The sequence below is a fragment of the Marmota monax genome, unplaced genomic scaffold, assembly GCF_021218885.2.
Source record: "Marmota monax isolate L192 unplaced genomic scaffold, Marmota_monax_Labrador192_F-V1.1 WCK01_AAM20220418_F8-fsc00022, whole genome shotgun sequence".
In the NCBI taxonomy this organism is placed as follows: Eukaryota; Metazoa; Chordata; class Mammalia; order Rodentia; family Sciuridae; genus Marmota; species Marmota monax.
Window position 1 is genome coordinate 4936379 of NW_026695215.1, and position 19293 is coordinate 4955671.

Below are 19293 nucleotides of genomic sequence, written 5' to 3' on the forward strand. Positions count from 1 at the left end.
GCTGCCTCCATTCTTGGCTCAGATTTCTGAACAAGGTTGCATTTCTCCAGGTGAGGAAGGTTTTGCTGACTTGGCTTGCAGCGCAAATTCTTATCTGGTCTCTTGAATCTGCTCTGTTCTTATCCAGGCTTGTTTTGGGGAAGCCCCAGTCTAGAAAGCCTAATCTCTGAAAACTGTTTTGTGAAGACCACTCTTCTCCACGCTTCGTCAGTAGGACACAGACCAAAACCCTTTATTTCGCTTCCTCTGTCTGTCTCTTTCAGTCACTGGATTTGAGGTTTTCAGGGAACCAAAAAGATAGCTTGTGTTTCTCAAATGACTCAGGCACATCATGAACTGAGTCATCAGCATGTTAAATGCAAAAGAAGGGATGGAACTACCACACACCAGCCGCCCACAAATACACGAGGAGTCACTGAGGCAAATGCCCTGAGAGTTTTCTGTCCCCAACTCACCTTCTCCCACACTGCACTAGGCACAAAGCCTTGCAGAATGACCAGTCATCTTCAAAGCCACCTCCTGAGGCCATGTCTAAGTGACTTTATCTTTATGAGTCAGGTTCTTTGTCAAATAAAATGGAGGTTAAAATATTAGCCACCTAAACAGTTATTAAGAAGATTACATATTGTTCATCAATATCGATCTGCTCCTGAATCCTGGTGCGTGTTCTGTACAGTGAATGGAGCCAGGTCCTCCTGATACAGTCAGCAAACCGTTAAGGACTTTGGCTCCTGGTTCATGCTAAGTTATGACTCCCTCCATTTGAGTTCAAGTTTCCGATCCTGTGGGGAAAACAGTCTTCTATCTCCAGGCACTAAACTGAGCACCCACAGAGGTCTCCTCAGCACCCAAGAGGGGCCAAGAGGGAATCCCTAAGCTGCAGAGAGGCAATTACAAAGCACCACACCAGCGGCTTCTGCTGCTAGAGCAGAAGGTGGCTAATAACAGACAGCTCAAGTAAATAAAGGTTGGGCCCAGGCCTAGACCTACTTTTTTGGGGACTGGGGATTGAACCCAAGGGCACTTAACCACTAAGCCACAACCTCAGCCCTTGTTATTTTTTATTTTGAGGCAGGATCTCACTAAGCTGCTTAGGGCCTCCCTAAATTGTTGAGGCTGACTTTGAATTTGCGATCCTCCTGCCTCTGCCTCCTGGGATTACAGGCGTGCGCCACCATGCACAACTAGACTCTCTTTCATTAGTGTTCACTGCTCTTCTGATGCAGGGGCCCTGCGTCATACTAGCGTCTCAGTTCCAGTCTGATCCTTGCCTCTGACAAAGATAGGATCCTGGCACCTGTCAGAATTGAACCATGCGACCCCACCAACACAGAACCACATTTCCCTCCACCTGCAGCAACTCCATTAGGTCAAAACTATAACATATCAGTGTTTAAAGCATTAATAAGTATTTCAAGCACTTTAAAGCCTTTGCTGCTTGGTAATCCTTCTTTTCTTACTTTATAAAAGCATAATAACATATTTACAGGAACCTTGGAAAATAGAGAGCAGTTACTCTTTTCTGTTTGTTCTCAGCATTTTCCAAGCAAGCATATTTGAAATATTTACAATTGTTAGTAATATTTCAGCTTTTAATTATGCTTAATGTAACTGCCTCCTAGACTATTTCCACATCTACAGAAAGCAGAAACTGCACCGCATTATCTCCAAGATTTATTTTGGTTTTATCCCTTTGTCTCTACATCCATATTAATTTAAGCAAATTTTATTTCACCAAAACACCAATTTCTTCATATTGGATCATTAGCCCCTATGTTCTGTTATTCCTGTAATTATTTTCTTGCAACTTTCAAAGTTCCAGGGGCCACATCAAAACAAAACAACAAGTTTTTGTGAGCTTCCAGGTTTTGCATGAGCTCCAATTAAGAAATTGAAATGTTTATAAAAAATTTTTCCACTCAAAATAAATAGTAGTATCAATTCCTTTGACATAAAAAGCATATTTTTAAATAAAGATGGCCTGCATTACTGAGAGAAGAATGTCACTAAAACATTAGAATCCCAAGTACTCCTTGGGAGAAAACAGCCAGGGCCACATTCTGTTGCTACTCAGTTGTGCCTACGGTCAGACTTCCCGTGATCTCCACATGCTGTCCCATGACAAGCTTTGGAAGAGTTCCTCAGGCTCAAGATCATCCCCACTCTCCAGATGGGAGTGGGACACCCAGATGAGCAACTGAACTGCAAGTCAGGGACTGGGGATCCCAGTGCACACCTGGGATCCCAGCAACTCAGGAGGCTGAAGCAGGAGGATTGCAGGTTGGAAGCTAGCCTGGGCAACTTAGTGAGACCCTGTCTCAAAATTTAAAAAATAAAATAAAAATTAAGAGGGCTGGGGATGTAGCTCAGTTTTAGAGCACCCCTCCTGGGTTCCATCCCCAGTAGCAAAAAAAAAAAAAAAGAGTCCCTTGCAGAGCTGCTGAGGGTCTGCTCTGCTACGACACAGGGACAGAGAGCAAGCCGTGGTGGGATGTGAGCCCAGGAGGCCGCACCAGGCTAAAGGATGAGGACACTTTCAACCAGGGGAAGCATGCTGAGGAGGATTTGGCAGTCTTTTGGTAGTTTGGGCTGTTTTCCTCAAACTTTTGAGATTTGATAGCTAATTTTTAAAAAATTCAAAGGCCTCAGCTACTGTTTCTATCACATTCCCAGATTGGCTCACACTGAATTGTTTGTGTGTGTGTGTGTGTGTGTGTGTGTCATAGTGGCTGGATAAGTACTCAGGGGAGTAACCACAGTGAGCACAGGTTAAACTACTGCATGAAGCAGCAGATTAGAGGACAGCAGAGATGGACTATGGAGAATCTGCCCCTGACATGGTTCCCTGGGGAGGAGTAGGGAGTGGCTCTCAAGCTCTACAGTATAGCAGATTTGCTTGCAGGGCTGGTTAAAGGGGGCTGCAGGGTGCTACCCCCAGAACTCATGGTCTTCTAGGTCTGGACTTGCATATGGGACGATTCCATTGCTGCTGACGCCTGTGGCCCAGGGGCCACCCACGAAGGCCACCGAATAACAAGCACAGCAATTCTAAACCCCAGGCTGTTTCCAAAACATCGAGGCTGGGGCCTCATACCAGGACCCCCACAGAACAGAACTTCAGTGGAACCATATGTGGGTGGCTTTAAAGCCCAGCCCCACCCATGCAGGTGTTGGTAGGGTGCAGGAAAGCTGAACACCCCTAAGCCTTCTGGATTGATGGGGAATCTGGGCAGGCTCCAGTCAGGTCCTACGTAACAGATTTAACCACCACTTACTGTATCTTTTCACAGAGGCCTGGGAATACAATGGACTGAAGTCCTTTTCCCGCTCAGCATTGACACTCTGCCTAGGACACTTTCAAAGTGCATTTCCACAATACACAAGAAACAGTGTCACTCTGGGGACCAGGTTGATTTTTTTTTTCTTTCAACAATTCTGCCCCCTAGTGTCCCTTCATGGTAGGACTTGTAAGAGCTCACCTTGCCCATGGTTTCCTTTTGACCAGCTAAACAACTTGGGGCATTTTTCTCTGACATTAAAAAAATAATGAGCTCATTTAACATGAATTGAAATTAAATCTTCATTTCGGGCAGGGCGACTCTCCAGCTGCAGCCTCTCGGTTCTCCCGGTCTCCCCTGCTCCCTGTGCCAGGAGGACGAGAACTGGAGGAGTCCCGTCCCCATCCCACCAAGCCCCTTCTTCAGACCCAGAGGCCAACAGGCAGTGAGTGAGGAAGGAGCACTGGCCGGGGTGTCCCACGGAGCTCCCCACCTGTGCTCACTCCTCACACCCTCGTAGGTCACATGCATGGAGCATGGACATCACCACAATATCTCGAGTCTGCCAGAAGAGCCCTACAGACCTGCTAGCCCCTTCTTCACAGAGCGTCCCTCCTGCCCGGCTCAACCTCTTCCACCTCACCCCATCAGTGGCCTTCTTCTGGGTCCCCTTCACGCTAAGGGCCACAGGGAGCTCTCACCTGGGCCATCCTCACTGTTACACCCTCTGGTCCACTGTGCCTATCCCCCTGTTCTTCTCACTTACAAACCTCCCGGCCCACCTTCTGCCGTCCCTCCAACCTCGGCCCCACCACACCACCAGAAGGCTCTTCTCAGGGTTTGTGGTCCCCTCCCCATGGAGGCCAGAGCCAGTGGGTGCTGGCCTGTGCCCTTTCTGATTTGGGTGTTCACGACGTTCATGCTGGGCCGCGCTCCGTCTGTTCTTGGTTATCCAATGTCCCTGCTCCCACTCCTGACGGCCCAGCAGGCCTTGCAGGGTCCTCTGTCAGAGACTGCTCAGAGAGCCTCCTCTTCTCCCTGCAGATCTCCTGGAGCAGGCTCATCCACGGCCATGACTTCATCAGCAGACAGGAAGTGACAGGCCCCACGTCCAGCCGGCACAGTTCCCTGTCTCCTGAGTCCAAGTGCCTCATCTCCTCTTAGTATCTCATGAGCATCTCTGTTTTTCTTGTGTCTAAAGAATCCTTGATTCCCTCCCCAAACCAGTTCCTCCCTCATCTCTGCAAATGGCCTGGGAGACGGCCTTGATTCCTCTTGTTCCCACACTCAGGTTCTGTCTCTCCTGCCAAGGTCCCACTCCAAGCCACCCTCCTCTCCTGCTGGAACGCCGCAGGCCCTCCCAAGATTCCCTGGCCTCCTCCAGGCCTCCCCTTCACGCAGGTTCTCAGCACAGGCAGAGGTGGTGTTCTGAAACGGGAACTAGGGTGACAAGATGTGCCATTCCTTTGCCTAAAAAAATAATCAACAATGACATTAAACTTTGAGTAACATACAAATAACACAGTTTGCCTTCTCAGACTTTGTCTCATCTGCCTGTCCTTCCTTACTGGGCTCCCGCCACGTGGCTTCTTTCCAGTGAATTCCTTCCAACTGCTGGCATTCACTCTGTCCTTCCACATGCTCTTCCATCTTCCTAAAATGCTCTTCCATGCTCTCCATGACTGGCTCCTGTTTATGCCCCCCAACTCCTCAGTGAGGTCACACTTGCCCCTATTAAACAGGTCTCCCCTTCATTCCCCATCTCAGCCCTCTTCACAGTACTTTGCATTTTCTAATTGCTTGTCTACTTCTCTGTCTTCCCCGCTCAGCTCTAAGCTGGCTGTGTCCGGGGCCTCTGAGTCTGCCTGACAACCTCATATCGACTGGCCTGGTGTCCTGCAGACTCCGTTCTCGCATGTGTGTGCTGAACGAGAGTCTCAGCTGCACTCCACCCTCCCAGCCCCTGGTCCAGGCCTTTGGTGACCCCCATGTGACCAGGACACCTGACAGTGTTCTGGGCTCAGTTTCCTTGATTGCAGAGACAGACAGAAGAGTCTTGGTTCAGTTTACTGTCTGTGAACTTCTCTGGAGTTTTTCCAACACTTTTGGCTAACCGCAGCGTCACCAGCACCCAGAACAGCAGGCTCCTCATAAATCCTGTTGATTGGAGGAACTCCCAGCTCTGAATGAGGAAGGGGCGCTGGCACAGCGGTGGAGAGGTCTAATCTGGGCAGAGGTTCAAATCAGGGTTTTCAGCCTCCAGAGAAGTTGATCGGTGTTCATTTGTATACTAAAAGAGAAGAAAAACAGTTTCTTTTAACTTTTTTTTTCATATTTGTTAAATAAGGGAAAATAAACTTCATAGTTTGGTTGCTATGTAAAATCTGATATTTGGGAGACTTTCTCCAAGAAAGAAAAATGTTTAGCTTCTAGTTCAAGTTCTGTTGGACAGACAACAGCGAATGAAAGCATTCCCACCTTCCAAGCAGAGAAACAAGGGGAACTTAAAATAGCTGACAGAAGCCAACAACCAAGAAGCGAAGACCCCGACCCTGGCCTTCTCCTTCCTAATCCTGTCCCCTATCAGTTCAAGTAGGGTTTGCTCCTGAGAAATAAAAATAAGAATAATGGCTTTGAGACAGGGGTTCAGTTCTTCTGAAGGACACTTTAACCTGTGGGTATTCCTGGGACCCAAAGAAGTCCAAGGCCTGTGACCAACTGAAAATGTCACATGTCCCGGTGCCCTGGGAGCTTGGCTGACCTGGCTGTGGACCAAATCCAGCCCTGTGTGCTTCCCGCTCCGTTGAACCTGAGTCTCTTGGTGCTCCCTGGTGCTGCATCAAGGCTGGCTGGTGCCCAGAGGATCAGTTCAGCCCCAAGTGCTCTGCAGACGGGATGCGTTTTCTTGGCTAGAAAATGTGACATCAAGTTGAAACAGCTGATGAGCAAAGAGGCCCTGGGGACATCAGTGACATGGGTTTCTTAGCACAGTGTGCTTAAAGTGGTCAGGAACAGGGCGAGGCCCTGTGAGCTTGGAGTCCCTGAGGTTTCAGCTGTCCGTTCAGCATTTAATATGTTTATCTTTCTGCCAAACACATTGTTATTGAGTCATCTCTATTAAACAGCTACTCGGTGTGGGGCCCAGCGCTGCAAATCCAACACACAAGGCAGGTCTGCTGTCCTCAAGGACCCGCCGCCTGCAAAGTCAAAACAAGGGCTCTCCCTGGCTTCTCACACACCAGAGCAGGGTACTCAGATTTAGGTACAGATTCATCGAGAGTTCTTCTATCAGATCAAGAAGCAGCAAGCAACACCAGTAAAAGAGGAGCTTTTAATACCACTTAGTGTTGTTGCAAACCAAAAATGAAATGTCAGTTTTCCCCAAAATACTGTCACCCTCTAGACCACCAAGGTTGTATGTTGCATAGATTATTATGTTGGCACCAATGCCAGAGTAATTGTATTAATCAAACAAGTAAACTTCCAAGCTTTGGAGATGGGGGAAATGTAACTTTGAGAAGTAGAGAAACTCACAGGATGCTGTTTGGCCTTCCTTAGAAATCGTCCGAGCCATGACGCATGTGATAAACCAAGGCATGGCGATGTACTGGGGCACCTCCAGGTGGAGCGCCATGGAGATCATGGTAGGTTAATTTCCGCTTTTCAATGCCACGGAGCACCTCACTGTTCTCCAGATGCCATGCCTGGAGGTGGGGTCTATTGCAAACTTCTCACAGTCACTATGGCAGTGAAATTGTAGGATCGATTCCATCATTAACGAGATGGCTAGGGGGCTCTAACGGAATCATGTTGTAGCATGCTCTTTCGTGACAAGAGGGCAAAGTGACAGCTAATGATATAAGAACAGAGTATTCTAGTTTTCTTATTTAAAAAGACTATATTAATGACAATCCTGTTTATAACACACTAATTACAGATTACAGTTTTATGTTAATCTAATTTTTATTTCTTTAGGAACCTGCAAATAGTCAAATTATCTTTTCTTTATAATAGTCCATAATTCACAATTGGACTGATTTTCCCTGGACCTTACTTGGTCCAAACCTTCCCAGAGGATAACGATTCCCCACTTTCAGCCTTGCTCTTCATGAACTGATGATCAGAACCTCACCTATAATTTGCCACCCTACTCCTTTCTTGTTTTGACCTCCATGAGGGAAACGTCACCGGCTGCGTCTCCTTTCTCCCTAGGAAGCCTATTCTGTAGCCAGGCAATTCAATATGATCCCGCCCGTGTGTGAACAAGCTGAGTACCATCTTTTCCAGAGAGAGAAGGTGGAGGTCCAACTGCCAGAGCTCTACCATAAAATAGGTAATCTTCAAAATTGCAACTACTGAGTGTGTTTAACAATCGGGGAATCAGGGATTCTGAAAAGTCCCGGTCAAATGATTTCCTGAGTGTCCCTAATTAACATACGGACGGAAAGAACTGCTCATCCCAGAGACTGTGATAGAATCAAATGTGCCTGTTTCTAGTCCACAGGGGATCCCTGATGAAAGCCATGTGGTGCCAGGTTTCTGTTCTCGTGACTAAAAGGCTCAGGGGTCACTCCAATAAAACTGGGCTAACTGGGCTGCAAAAAATAACCACACAAGAGACACAAATACCTTTTTCTTTGGGGTCGCTGTGACGGCTCCTCTGACCTTAAGGGTCTGCAGAAAGAGAGAGAGCACGCTGACCCCTTTTATTGAGGAGAAGCTATTCAAAGTAAGGCAAGGGATCAGGTTTCAGGGGGCTGAGTCTATCTTCATGATGTCAGCAGGTTGACTGACATCTGGGTAGGCCACACCCAAGGGCACAGTAAGAGAAGGGGACACACACAAGGCACTTCCATGGAAGATTCTATCCTAAACAGGGCAAGGGGTTATATTACAAAGGAACAGGTGAGCATAGCTTCACCCATGGGGCTGTAGCAAGACACACCCATGCACGAGACACTGACCCTCACACCCAAGAAGGGTGGGGAAAGCTCTGCCACATTTCTGCAACTGAGCACCTCAGCACCCAGCTGGGGAGTGTGACCCAGTCACGTGTAAGGTTGGTCTCACAATGTGGAGTCATAAATTGTGGCTGGCATACAAACTGAACTCCATAGGTGTTCAAAAAACTGCATCCAGGGGCTGGGGATATAGCTCAGTTGGTAGAGTGCTTACCTTGCATGCACAAGGCCCTGGGTTCAATCCTCAGCACCAGTACCACACACACACACACACACACACACACAAATGCATCCACAATGAGGGGAAGAACTAACAGATAAACTCATCCTTCACAGGGCTTGCTCCAGCCCAGGCATGCATCTCAGAGTGGACAACTGAAAAAAACAAGTGATTTCAGAAAAATCTCTTATGCCTGGCACTGAATTAGATGAAGGGAATTTGACGATAATTAATAAGCCAGGCACTACATGTTTGTGTGGAAATAATTTCAGAGCGAGGGAAAAATATGTGTCCAATAAAAAGAAATGTGGACGTTAGAAGAAACACAAACAAGTCACATTTTCAGGTTTCTAGACCAAAACAGTTTCCAGAGTTCACTTTCTTCCTCAGAAATGGCAGGAAAATTCTGGGTATTAAAAATAAAAGGATAAAAGTTCAACAGCAGTAATAACTGTTGTTATTGCTGTCACCTGCTGTCACCTACTGAGTGTTCTCTGCGCATTAGGCGCTGTGTTCCCACACAGTGGCACAGAATAGCCCAGGGAAGCACCGAAGTTAGTGCAAGTAGAAGTGCCCACCCCTCTATCCATGAATTTTGGACATCAAAAAAACACGGCAAAGGGCTGGGGATATAGCTCAGTTGGTAGAGTGCTTGCTTCACATGCACAAGTCCCGGGGTTCAATCCCCAGCACCACCAAAAAAAAAAAAAAAGACCATGGCAAAGCCACATTTTTAGGCCTGCTTAGGTGGCTCATTCCCAAGAACTGACAGTGCACATTTGGTTGGTTTATAAACGCATGAAACAATTTGTTAATCCCTAAATTGTGATGGAAAGATGTATGCCAGCATTAACTGATGCATTCAGCCAGTTTTCCCCCAAACCCACCACCTCCTCCCTTAACCCCAGTTTGTGTGAGCAACTTTCCATGTGCTCCCTCCACAGGGGTTGGCGCCATGACATGGTCCCCACTTGCCTGTGGAATCATCTCAGGGAAATATGGAAACGGCGTGCCTGAAAGTTCCAGGGCTTCTCTGAAGGTATTTCTCTCACCTCATGCAAGGATCTGGGGGTAGGGAAAGGGGTGACAAGAACGGCCCACGGCAGGGAGGGCCTCCCAGCTCAGGGACACCCTGGCCTTGGCCGTCCTGGCCTCTGGCAGCTCCTCCAGAGGCCTCTGCTGCTGCCAGGCTCCAGTCAGCCCTTCAGAATCTGCCTGCACAGAAAGCTGTCCTCTGGGGACCCAGGGAGAGAGCAGCATCCAGCGACCTGGTTGGACTTGCAGGGCTCAAAGCCCTACCATTACTTATGCTAAAGAAGGCTTTTCATTCCTTATTTGAAAACTGACAAAATTTTAAATCCTCTTTCCATGTAAGAGGATCTAATTCTCCTTTTCTTGACAAAACAAAATTTAAGCCATGGAGGCTTAAGCCACGAGAGGCAGAGTTGTAGCTGAGTGTGGTTTGAGGTTTCTGTGCGTTGGGGGCCAGGGTAAGGAGCGAGGGCCTCAGGGGATCCACTATGGCTAAGCCCCTGTCTCCGGGCTCTATGACTGGCACCTGTGCAGATGCAATCTGGCCACTGAGACTTGTGGCTTAACCTCTGTGCTGAGGCATAATGGTGTTCAAGATCAGGGAACAAGATTGCCTCCACTCACTCATGTCCTGCAACAAGGCAATCGGCCGCCCGACCTGGCCCACACGCACCTGGAGCAGCAGAGCCACAGCACTGAGGTCTTCCCACCCCCACCCCCACCCGGGAGGGCTGCTGCAGGCTCTGCGTCTTTCACTTTCCTTTCTGCCTGTGACAGCTGAGCTTTAGTTTGTTTGTCCTCTAAAGTGGCACAGTATAAATACCTCCTAACATGCTGACGTGGCCCTGGTCCCAGTCTGTACTAGCACAACAGAACTGTCAGAGAACAAAGTCTGCTTCTGAAAAGCGAGCAACGTTCTGAACCGAGAGAAGCCAACAGCACCTTGGGGAAGAAGGAAGGGAGCATCGAGAAGTGCGATTTCACAGAGTACCTACTATGTGCCAGGCACAGGCTGTGTTTCCATTCACAGAGGTCTTTACCAACGGCACAGAAAGCGGTCACAGGTGGCTTTGAGTCAGTTGTAGCTAAGCCAAATTGCTGTAAGAAGTCGCTTGACTCACAGACTTGATAAACTTGCTCATTGAAAATGTCCCAGGGCAAAAAAACTGCATTGGATACTCCTAAGCTACCAAGCAGCACAGCTCAGCCCAGCCTACCTTCAAGGTGACAAAATCATCTAACACAAAGGCTCTTTTATAATAAAGCGTGGGATCTCTAATTTACTGAAGAACAGAAAGTTGTATGAGCCCACCATCACGGAGGTGAGAAATCCTTAGTCGAACCCTCAAAAGCTGGGAACCGAGCAGATTTTCTTTCTCAGGCTTTCTGAAAAGTTCAAAGCACTTCTGTGTGTGCTGGGCACTTGCTCTCAGGTTCATGGTATATGAGGGTAGACCTTTTCCAGATGCAGAAATGAGAGCACAGAGACATCAGTATCCACCCAAGACATAAACCATACCCATGAAGCTGATGCGGGAACCCAGGTCTCTGATCCAGATTTCTATAGAAAGAAGTAGCTATGCTGTATTAGGAGTGTGATCACCTAGCTTCTATCACTGCTTGGGAAAAAACTTGCAAACGGTTGGAAAAGCTTCCATACATCCACAAAAGGAAACGGAAAACAAAACCAAACAAACAAACAAAAATGGACATACAAAATGTTTGAAGGTGGCAAAGCCTAAAAGAAACTTGGGAAAGATTTCCATTGTTGGCTTTTATAGTCCACTTGGTATCCACTGGGATGCCCTGGACAGTAAACATTCACAGCTCTCAGAGAGTGAAAGGCAGCCAGTCCCTAAGGCCTCAAGACTCTGAATTAACAACCACTTTGGAAAGCCACTCGAGTAGAGCTACCAAAGCAAAAAATAAAAATTAGTAACGAAGAAGCAAACATCAGGGTAGCCTTAGGAATGAATTGGGATGCTCACAGCAGGAAAACGAAGAGAGGAAACTGGGCACACAGATAAAATAAGTTGGCAACTCTCACGTCCCCTAAAACAGAACAGGTAAGTGGTTTGAATCTCACGTTGGCTCTCGTCACACCCATGAAATAAGATGGTAATGCGTTGTGCCTGTCATAAGCACTTAACTAAAGCTGAAGGACAAATCAACTCCACACAAGGAGTACCCACAGGGCTTTTAGGGGTTTCTGGGCAGCCTCTCTGGCCCTTCACCCTGCAGTGACCTCTGAACCACATGGACAGCTCTGGCTGCCCGGCTGAGTGGCACACACTACTGCTTTGGTCCATTAGACAGTTCCACGTGGAAGTCGCCTGGGCACAGTCATGCCTAGTGAACTCTGTCCTCACCACAGAGCCAGTCAGGAGCCAGGGCGTTATCTCAGATGCGTCCTTTCCTGCCTCGCCCGTCCAACAGGGCTCGAGTCCCGCAGCCCACACCTGACTCTCCCTGCCCAGTTTGGGTGGATTCTCTTCACCTCTTACCAGGTTTCCATCCAAACACGCTGTACTCTCTGCACTTTCTGCCTTCTCTCCATCCTCCTCTGAAACCCTCCTCTTCCCTAAAACCATAGCTACCAGCCGTCACCAGGGCCTTGCCCTTGTCACCATACACACTGCCTAGCATCTCCAGCTGCCAGTGACAGAACTCAAGGCAAACAAGCCAAATCCACAGGGAGCTCTGTTTGTTCAGGGAGACACCTTGGGAAGGCCGGAGCAGGGCTGGCCCCGTGGAGACTCTACCTGTGGACTTGAACATGACTTTCCAGCTCCGCTGTGTCTCTGAACACAGGATCATCTTCTTCTACTACATATAGATCTTGTCCGTGAAGCCTGGAGCATGAGAACTGATGGCTGCAGATTTGGTCACATGCCCAAGAGATAAGAGGTCTTTACCAACTGCACACCAGACAAGACTAGCCAGGGTTAGGTCACATGCCAACCTGTGAGGCCAACAACAGGCACCAGGAGGGCAAAGGGCTGTGATCAGCTCAGGTCATACACATTTTGCTGGGGTACTTTCTGGAAGGTGACAGTTTCAACATGGCCTGTAATGGAATCATCAATTGGGGAGGGGCTAACCACAAAACACTTCTCCTGTTATGGGATGATGATCTGCGGATACTTCCAGAAGGAAACTGAAGAACTCATACAGAACCTGGCACATCACAGAGCCAGGAGCTCATTAAATGTCAGACAAATGCAGTGAATCAAAATAGAAGGTCCACAAAGTAGGATTCAGAGACCAGATGTGTAGTCAAGGTAGAAATTTTAAATAGAAATGAACAGTGTAATGAAATTTATGGGCAGCTCTTCCCTGATGCTAGCCAAATGCTTTTTAGGAAAATAAAGAAAGAAATTGAAAATATGCACCCATCTGACAAAGGAAAACAGGGACCAGCAACCCAGGTGCATAGAGGTGGGGTGAAAGGTCCTTGGGACAGGTGGTCACATGGGGAGACCTAGTGTGTTGCACACTCAGAAGGAGTTTTTAACTCTGATGTTCTACCTGAAGATCTCAACCTCAACAGCAAAGACTCTGTTGCTTTGGGTCAAAGATTTGGATGCTTAGAACTGGCTGATCATCTTGGATACCGAATCATCCAGAAAAGGTCTGGACACGGCTCTGCATCTCCTGCCAAGCCCTCATCAGGATGAATCAGAGCCATGAGGGGTCTTGGGGAGAGCATCACAGCAGCGTTACCTATGAAAGAGGCACACAGGGGTTGTGACCCTAGTGCTGAGGAGGGCAAAGACACAGCTTTGGGAAGTTCAGAGCCATGTGACCTGTACTAGCCCATTAGCTAGCATGTGGAGAAGGCTTGTCTCATTGGTTCTTTGATAAATATTTATTGAGCATCGACCTGGCCCACCCCTGTCTGCGTGCTGAAGATGCAGGGGTGGAGGGGCAGTCTTGACCGCAAGCCTCAGCTCAGGAACTTGCCAGAGAGTCAGACTCAGGAAGGAGCTATGAACACAAGCATGGAGGAGTCCCCAGGACTGTGGCAAAGTCGCCCGCCCTGGGGAGCAGCATCTGGCTCCGTCTGCAAGGCTGACCGGGGCAGCTCACCCTATGTAGTCTGGCTTCTCTGGTTTCACTGCCACACTGGCCAAGCCCCTGCTCTGGGCAGCTTGAGGTCAGGACTGAAGCCGCAGATGAAGAACCCCTCCTCGCCTTCGCTCCTTCAGTTTAGGAAGGCCAGCCTGCAAGGGGACAAGTGTCCAAACAGGGCTGGAGGAGACTTCATCTCAATCCCCAGGTTAATGCCCACAACAGCAAGCTGGACTGACTCTCCTCATAGCCACAGCCCCACCAGCCTTCCCTCAGAAGAGCGGTCCACTCCCATGTTTAGTCAACATTTCAATTAAGCCTCATCTCCTTCTGCCAACATTTTCTTACTTAGAGCAGTTAAAGCTGATGTTTTGTTTTTGTTTTGTACCAGGGATGGAACCCTGGGGTGCTTAACCACTAAGCCACATCTCCAGCCTTTTTTATTTGAGACAGGGTCTTGTTATGTTGCTTAGGACCTCACTAAGTTGCCAAGGCTGGCCCCAAACTTGAAATTCTCCTGCCTCAGCCTCCTGAGTCACTGGGATTACAGGCTATCACCATGCCTGGCTAAAAGCTGTTTATTTCCAAAATACTTTTGCTTGTTTTGATGTGAAGAAAACAGTATAAACACTGTGCACCTACTATTTTAAAATCCTAACTGCCTTATAGATTCCCCTGAGTGAGATTCACGGGACTGAGGGTGAGAGGTATTCAATAAATAAGCTTGATGTTTGTTACTTTCAGAAGTCTGTCTCTCAGTATGGTGTGTGTGCATAACATATACAATACATATCTGTGCATTCACACACACATACTTGGAACCCAATCCTAAGAAAAAGACTCCATTATATATAGGATTTCAAAAATGGAGTTCAGGCAGGGCACAGTGGCACATGCCTATTATCCCAGGGGCTTGGGAGGCTGAGGCAAGAGGATCTCAAGTTCAAAGCCAGCCTCAGCAACTTAGCAAGGCCCTAAGCAACTCAGCAGATAACCTGTCTCTAAATAAAATATAAACAAGGGCTGGGGATGAGGCTCAGTGGTTAAGTGCCCCTGGGTTCAAGCCCGGATACCAAAAATAAATAAATAAATAAAAATAATGGAGTTCAGGCGTTGGGGATGTGGCTGAGTGGTAGAGTGATTGCCTGGCATGTGTGAGGACCTGGGTTCGACCCCTGGCATCACACACAAAAAAAGGAGTTTGATAAGATTGATGAATAAATCAACCAATTTTTTATGTGCACAGCATATATAGAAACCTCAGGAACTCTTCTAGTTGTAATAAAAAGCTATTGTTCAAAAGCATTGTCTATTAATTTGCAAATCTTTTTTTGATTGAAAAAAACAGAAGGACATGTTTTGAAAAACATGATAGACATGTTTTGAAGAAGGACATGTTTTGAAAAACCTGATAGACTTTTTTTCATTGACATGAATAACATCAAGGAGAAACTTTTCATATTTATAAAGTAAACACTGAATTTTAAATATTTTTAACATTTTTAATTAATGTTTTTATTTATGACAGTGGAATGCATTACAATTCTTATTGCACATATAGATCATAATTTTTCATATCTCTGATGTATATAAATAGGGCACTATTTTTCATATTTCTGATATATATAAAGTATATTCACACCAATTCGTGTCTTCATACCTGTACTTTGGATAATAATGACCATCACATTCCACCATCATTAATGACCCCCTGTCCCCTCCCTTCCCCTCATACCCCTCTGCCCTATCTAGTAGAATTTGCAAATCTTTTTGTTTTGTTTTGTTTTCTATTTGGACGACATTGCGAGCCGCTGGTCCCAGGAAGGCATTCTGAGGCCTCAGTGAGCACTGATGTCCTTCCCATGGGCAGTGAGTCATCCAGGGCTCTCTGATGTGGCAGTGCCCTGATCCAGGAGGGCCAGCGGTCGATCGCGGGCTCATTGTCCACAGCTGTCCACCCACCACTGGCACCCGCTGTCATGGCTGGAGAGAAGCTCCAGGCCACCTTCCTCTGAAAGAAGCCAGGAAAACTATTGGCCGTTTCCCCAAGCAAATTCTCAAGCGAGGAGCCAGACCATAAGCCTTTGAGATCCAGGAGGCAACAGCACTGGGGCGGCTTGCCCTTCTTTCTGCATCTGCAAAATTATTCCAGAAATCACAACAAAACAAGGCGGTTTCCCTTTGCTTCAGAAATACTCTTAGAATAATGAAAAGAATACTTAAAACAAAAGGCAGCAGCCCTCTGGGGGGATGGGGTGCTGTGGCCCACCACCACCACGGCTCTCTGCTGCCTCTGCAGAAGTGACAGTCTGTGCTGGGAGTGATGTCACAGACATGCCACAGAGAAAGAAGGGCCACACTGCCGCGGCGTGACGGCTTTCTCTTATGTTCACAAAAACAGGCTAACATTCTTCCTAATGTTCTTTTGCTTTGGGTGTTGCTGCTTAGAGCTAGCTTTGTGTGGAAGGAACTATTATTCCCTCCTTCATAGTGAGAACAGAGCCTTCTAGAAAGTAGGGCATTGAGAAGCTCTCAAAGACTTTTTATGAGGCTCCCTACACAGTCTACAGATCAGGGTCAGGCTCTTCCCACCGGTTTGAAATGTCAAATGCCTTTACTCTTTACGTTTTCGTAGTTCACACAATAGGCAACACACATTTGGGGAAGTCTTTACCCAGTTCAGAATTTTTAAATGTGCTTGACGTCTGTTGGGTATACTACATCTGCTTCTAGGAGCTCAGGAAGCCACCAGTCAGTCTCCTTAAACAAGGAGGTAGAGGTTAGGAGTGGACCCCAGGCAGGAGAGGAGATGAGAATGTAAGGTGGTTTGTTTGTTTAAACAGAAAACTTGGCACCCCGCCTTCTCCATCAGGGAAACAGCATAGACCTGGGTAAAATGTCAATTCCATTTTTTTTTTTTTTTTGCGACATTCTAAAACTGGGCTATCTTACTAAGCCTTTCTTTTCCTGGGCAGACAAGGGTCCACCTGCCTACATCTCAGTGTCCGTATTTTTAGAGCTTTGTGCCCTCTGATCAACTTGCATGGTGAACATGAGTGGAAGTTGATCTTCTGAACCAGGGAACAGGATCAAGGTCATGGGAACATCTCTTTGCATAGAAACATAAGCATCTTCTCACTGCAAAGCACAGGGGTCAAGACGACCCGGGATTCACTGAGGGTCTTGTAGTTGGTTGAATTATGACCCTCGAGGTCATGCCCCCACCAGACACCATCACTGAAATGTTTCCCGCTGTGCTTCTCCGCAGTGCTACCAGTGGCTGAAGGAAAGGATCGTCAGTGAGGAAGGCAGGAAGCAGCAAAACAAGCTGAAGGACCTCTCTCCCATCGCCGAGCGCCTGGGGTGCACACTGCCTCAGCTTGCAGTCGGTGAGGAGATTGCTGGGGGTGTCTGGGGGGTCTCCCTGTTTTCTACTGCTGACCCACAGCCCTTTTTCGCAGAATTGTCTCCTATAGGGGCAGATTCAGAGGCGTTACATTCCTGCTAAATACAACATAAAGTGAGTCCTCCAGGTTCCCCAGAACTTTCTATATGCAAAAACATTTTCTCGCCTCTTTCCCCCCCCCTCCCCTTAGAACGCAGTTCAGATGAGAGGAGATCAGTGGGAACACAGGCGTCCTCACCAGAGTCAGAGGTGAACTGTGGAGTGACACCCACTTCCCACTGGTCGGGTTTCCTCCCCTGCTGAGGCAGAGCCAGGGTTGGTGTGAGAAACTGCTACAGAGGCCCAGGGCTCCCTAATCCAGAGAGGTGGCTTTGTACATGGAGTGCATCAAAGTTCAGGGTCACTGGTCACAACTGAAAGCCACATGGGATGGCACTGTCCAAAAGCAAGATAATACAAACCACATACTCAATTTCCAAGTTGCTAGTGACCCATAGTTAAAAAATAAAACAGAGCTGGGCATGGTGGTGCACACCTGTAATCCCAGAAGCACAGGAGGCTAAGGCAGGAGGATGGCAAGTTTAAGGCCAGCCTCAGCAACTTAGCAAGGCCCTAAGCTACTTAGTGAGACCTTGTCTCAAAATTAAAAATATAAAAAGGTTGGGATGTGGCTCAGTGGTACAGCAATCCCTGGTATCAAAAAAAAAAAAAAGGAAAAAGGAAACAGGTGAAATCTATTTTAATAATGGATTTTATTTACTACAATATACAGTACATGTTATTTCAGCTTGTAATACATTTCTTTAAATGACTGAGATATTTTACACCTCCAGCACATTCCATTTCAGGCTCCACGCATCTCAAGCACTCAACAGTCCCACGTGGTTAATGGGTACACTTTGGGCAGAAAGGCGCGTTGGCTCTCAGTTCTGGCTGCAGGTATTTGCCAGGCAGCACAACAAGCACTTAGTATGCACTGTCTCATCTCCTCAGTCATTAAAACAATCCTGCGAGGTGCACTCTGGTAGCCCTAGCTCACAGACATAGACCGAGGACTTGCTAGAATTCACATGGTAACTGAGAAAGGGAAAAAATGCGTGCCACTCCCCAAAAAAAATATCCTATGGATGAAGGAATGGCAGGAATTGGGGCAAATAGGTACAATGACCCAAAGCCCGTGATAAGGTCTACACAAGTAAAATAACCCAATAGAACATTTACTAGTGCCTTGACCCTTCTGAGGTTAGAAGTCAGAGAAATGTTAGTTGCAGTTAACAGCAACAGAAAAACAGAAATGGGAAGTGGTTTTAGAGAGAGGAAATATCATATGCTTAAATATGACTTGCTTAATCCCATCTTTAAAAAAAAAAAAATCATAGAAGAGCCGGGGAGATAGCCCAGTGATACAGCACTTGCCTAGCATGCAGGAGGCCCTGGGTTCAATCCCCATTACTATATAAAAAATAACAACAAAAAAATAGTTTTAAAAATCAAAGAATAGGGGCTGGGGATATAGCTCAGTTGGTAGAGTGCCTTCCTCGCATGCACAAAGCCCTGGGTTCGATCCCCAGCACCATAAAAAATAAGTAAATATAAAGAATATATTTAATGTGATTAGCTCCATCTCTACAGCTTTAACAAGCAAAGTAAAACATACCAGTCACTTGACCAAGTCAAGTTACTCAACCTGATAAAATGGTTTCAATACATTTCTTACAAACTTGCTGAGTTGCAGGAAATTGTATATGTAAAGCAAGGAGTAGGCAGCTGCTCAGTAAGTGGTGAGGAAGATGTACTAGACACCCTGGACTTGATGTTCTCCCCGCTCCTAGCCTGGCGTGTGGCCAGAGTAAATGCAGAGAGAAATGCATTTTGCAATCAGTGTGTTCTTGATGGCAATATGAACTAAGCAGTTGTCTCTGCACCCATTGACCACCCACGCGCATGGTGTTAGGTACAAGAGTCAGCTAGAGGTGACCTAAAGCACCTGGGACGTGCGTGCAGATGCTTGCCATTTTGTGCAAAGGACTTGAATGTCCTGGGATTTTTGTGTCCTGAAGGGGAGTGCCCGGAACCAATTTCGCAAGAACACCAAAGACCAACTGCTTTAAATTTAGTTCTGAAAGAGATGGAAAAACACCGTCTTCCTGGAGGAAATCTTCACAAAATTCAGACTTTCACTGGTTGTTAGACATACAGGAAAGATCCTCTGCACAAGTCTGACTTAAATTAAAACATACTTTTTCCCCTTTCCCCCCTCTATGCCCCCAGATGTCTTTCTTGCCTGTCATTTTTTTCTTCTTTCTTTATAAACAAGTAGTTTTG

At 47.1% G+C, this 19293-nt stretch overlaps 1 protein-coding gene and 1 long non-coding RNA gene across 3 annotated transcripts in view; one reads left to right on the forward strand and one right to left on the reverse strand.

Annotated features, from left to right (window-relative positions):
• The window catches only part of Kcnab1 (potassium voltage-gated channel subfamily A regulatory beta subunit 1), a 308966-nt gene that overhangs the window by 278810 nt on the left and 10863 nt on the right, over positions 1 to 19293 (forward strand). For both annotated transcript variants that reach the window (XM_046431730.2, XM_046431731.2), the window contains exons 9-12: positions 6837 to 6922; positions 7491 to 7611; positions 9404 to 9498; positions 16831 to 16951. In XM_046431730.2, the coding sequence (XP_046287686.1) occupies positions 6837 to 6922; positions 7491 to 7611; positions 9404 to 9498; positions 16831 to 16951 (423 nt within the window). The remainder of the gene's footprint in view (positions 1 to 6836; positions 6923 to 7490; positions 7612 to 9403; positions 9499 to 16830; positions 16952 to 19293) is intronic.
• Positions 1661 to 12419, reverse strand: LOC124084431 (uncharacterized). The gene is made up of 2 exons (XR_006849115.2): positions 12254 to 12419; positions 1661 to 5568 (listed from the first exon to the last, which is right to left on the reverse strand). It is a non-coding gene; the product is annotated as an uncharacterized LOC124084431 (long non-coding RNA).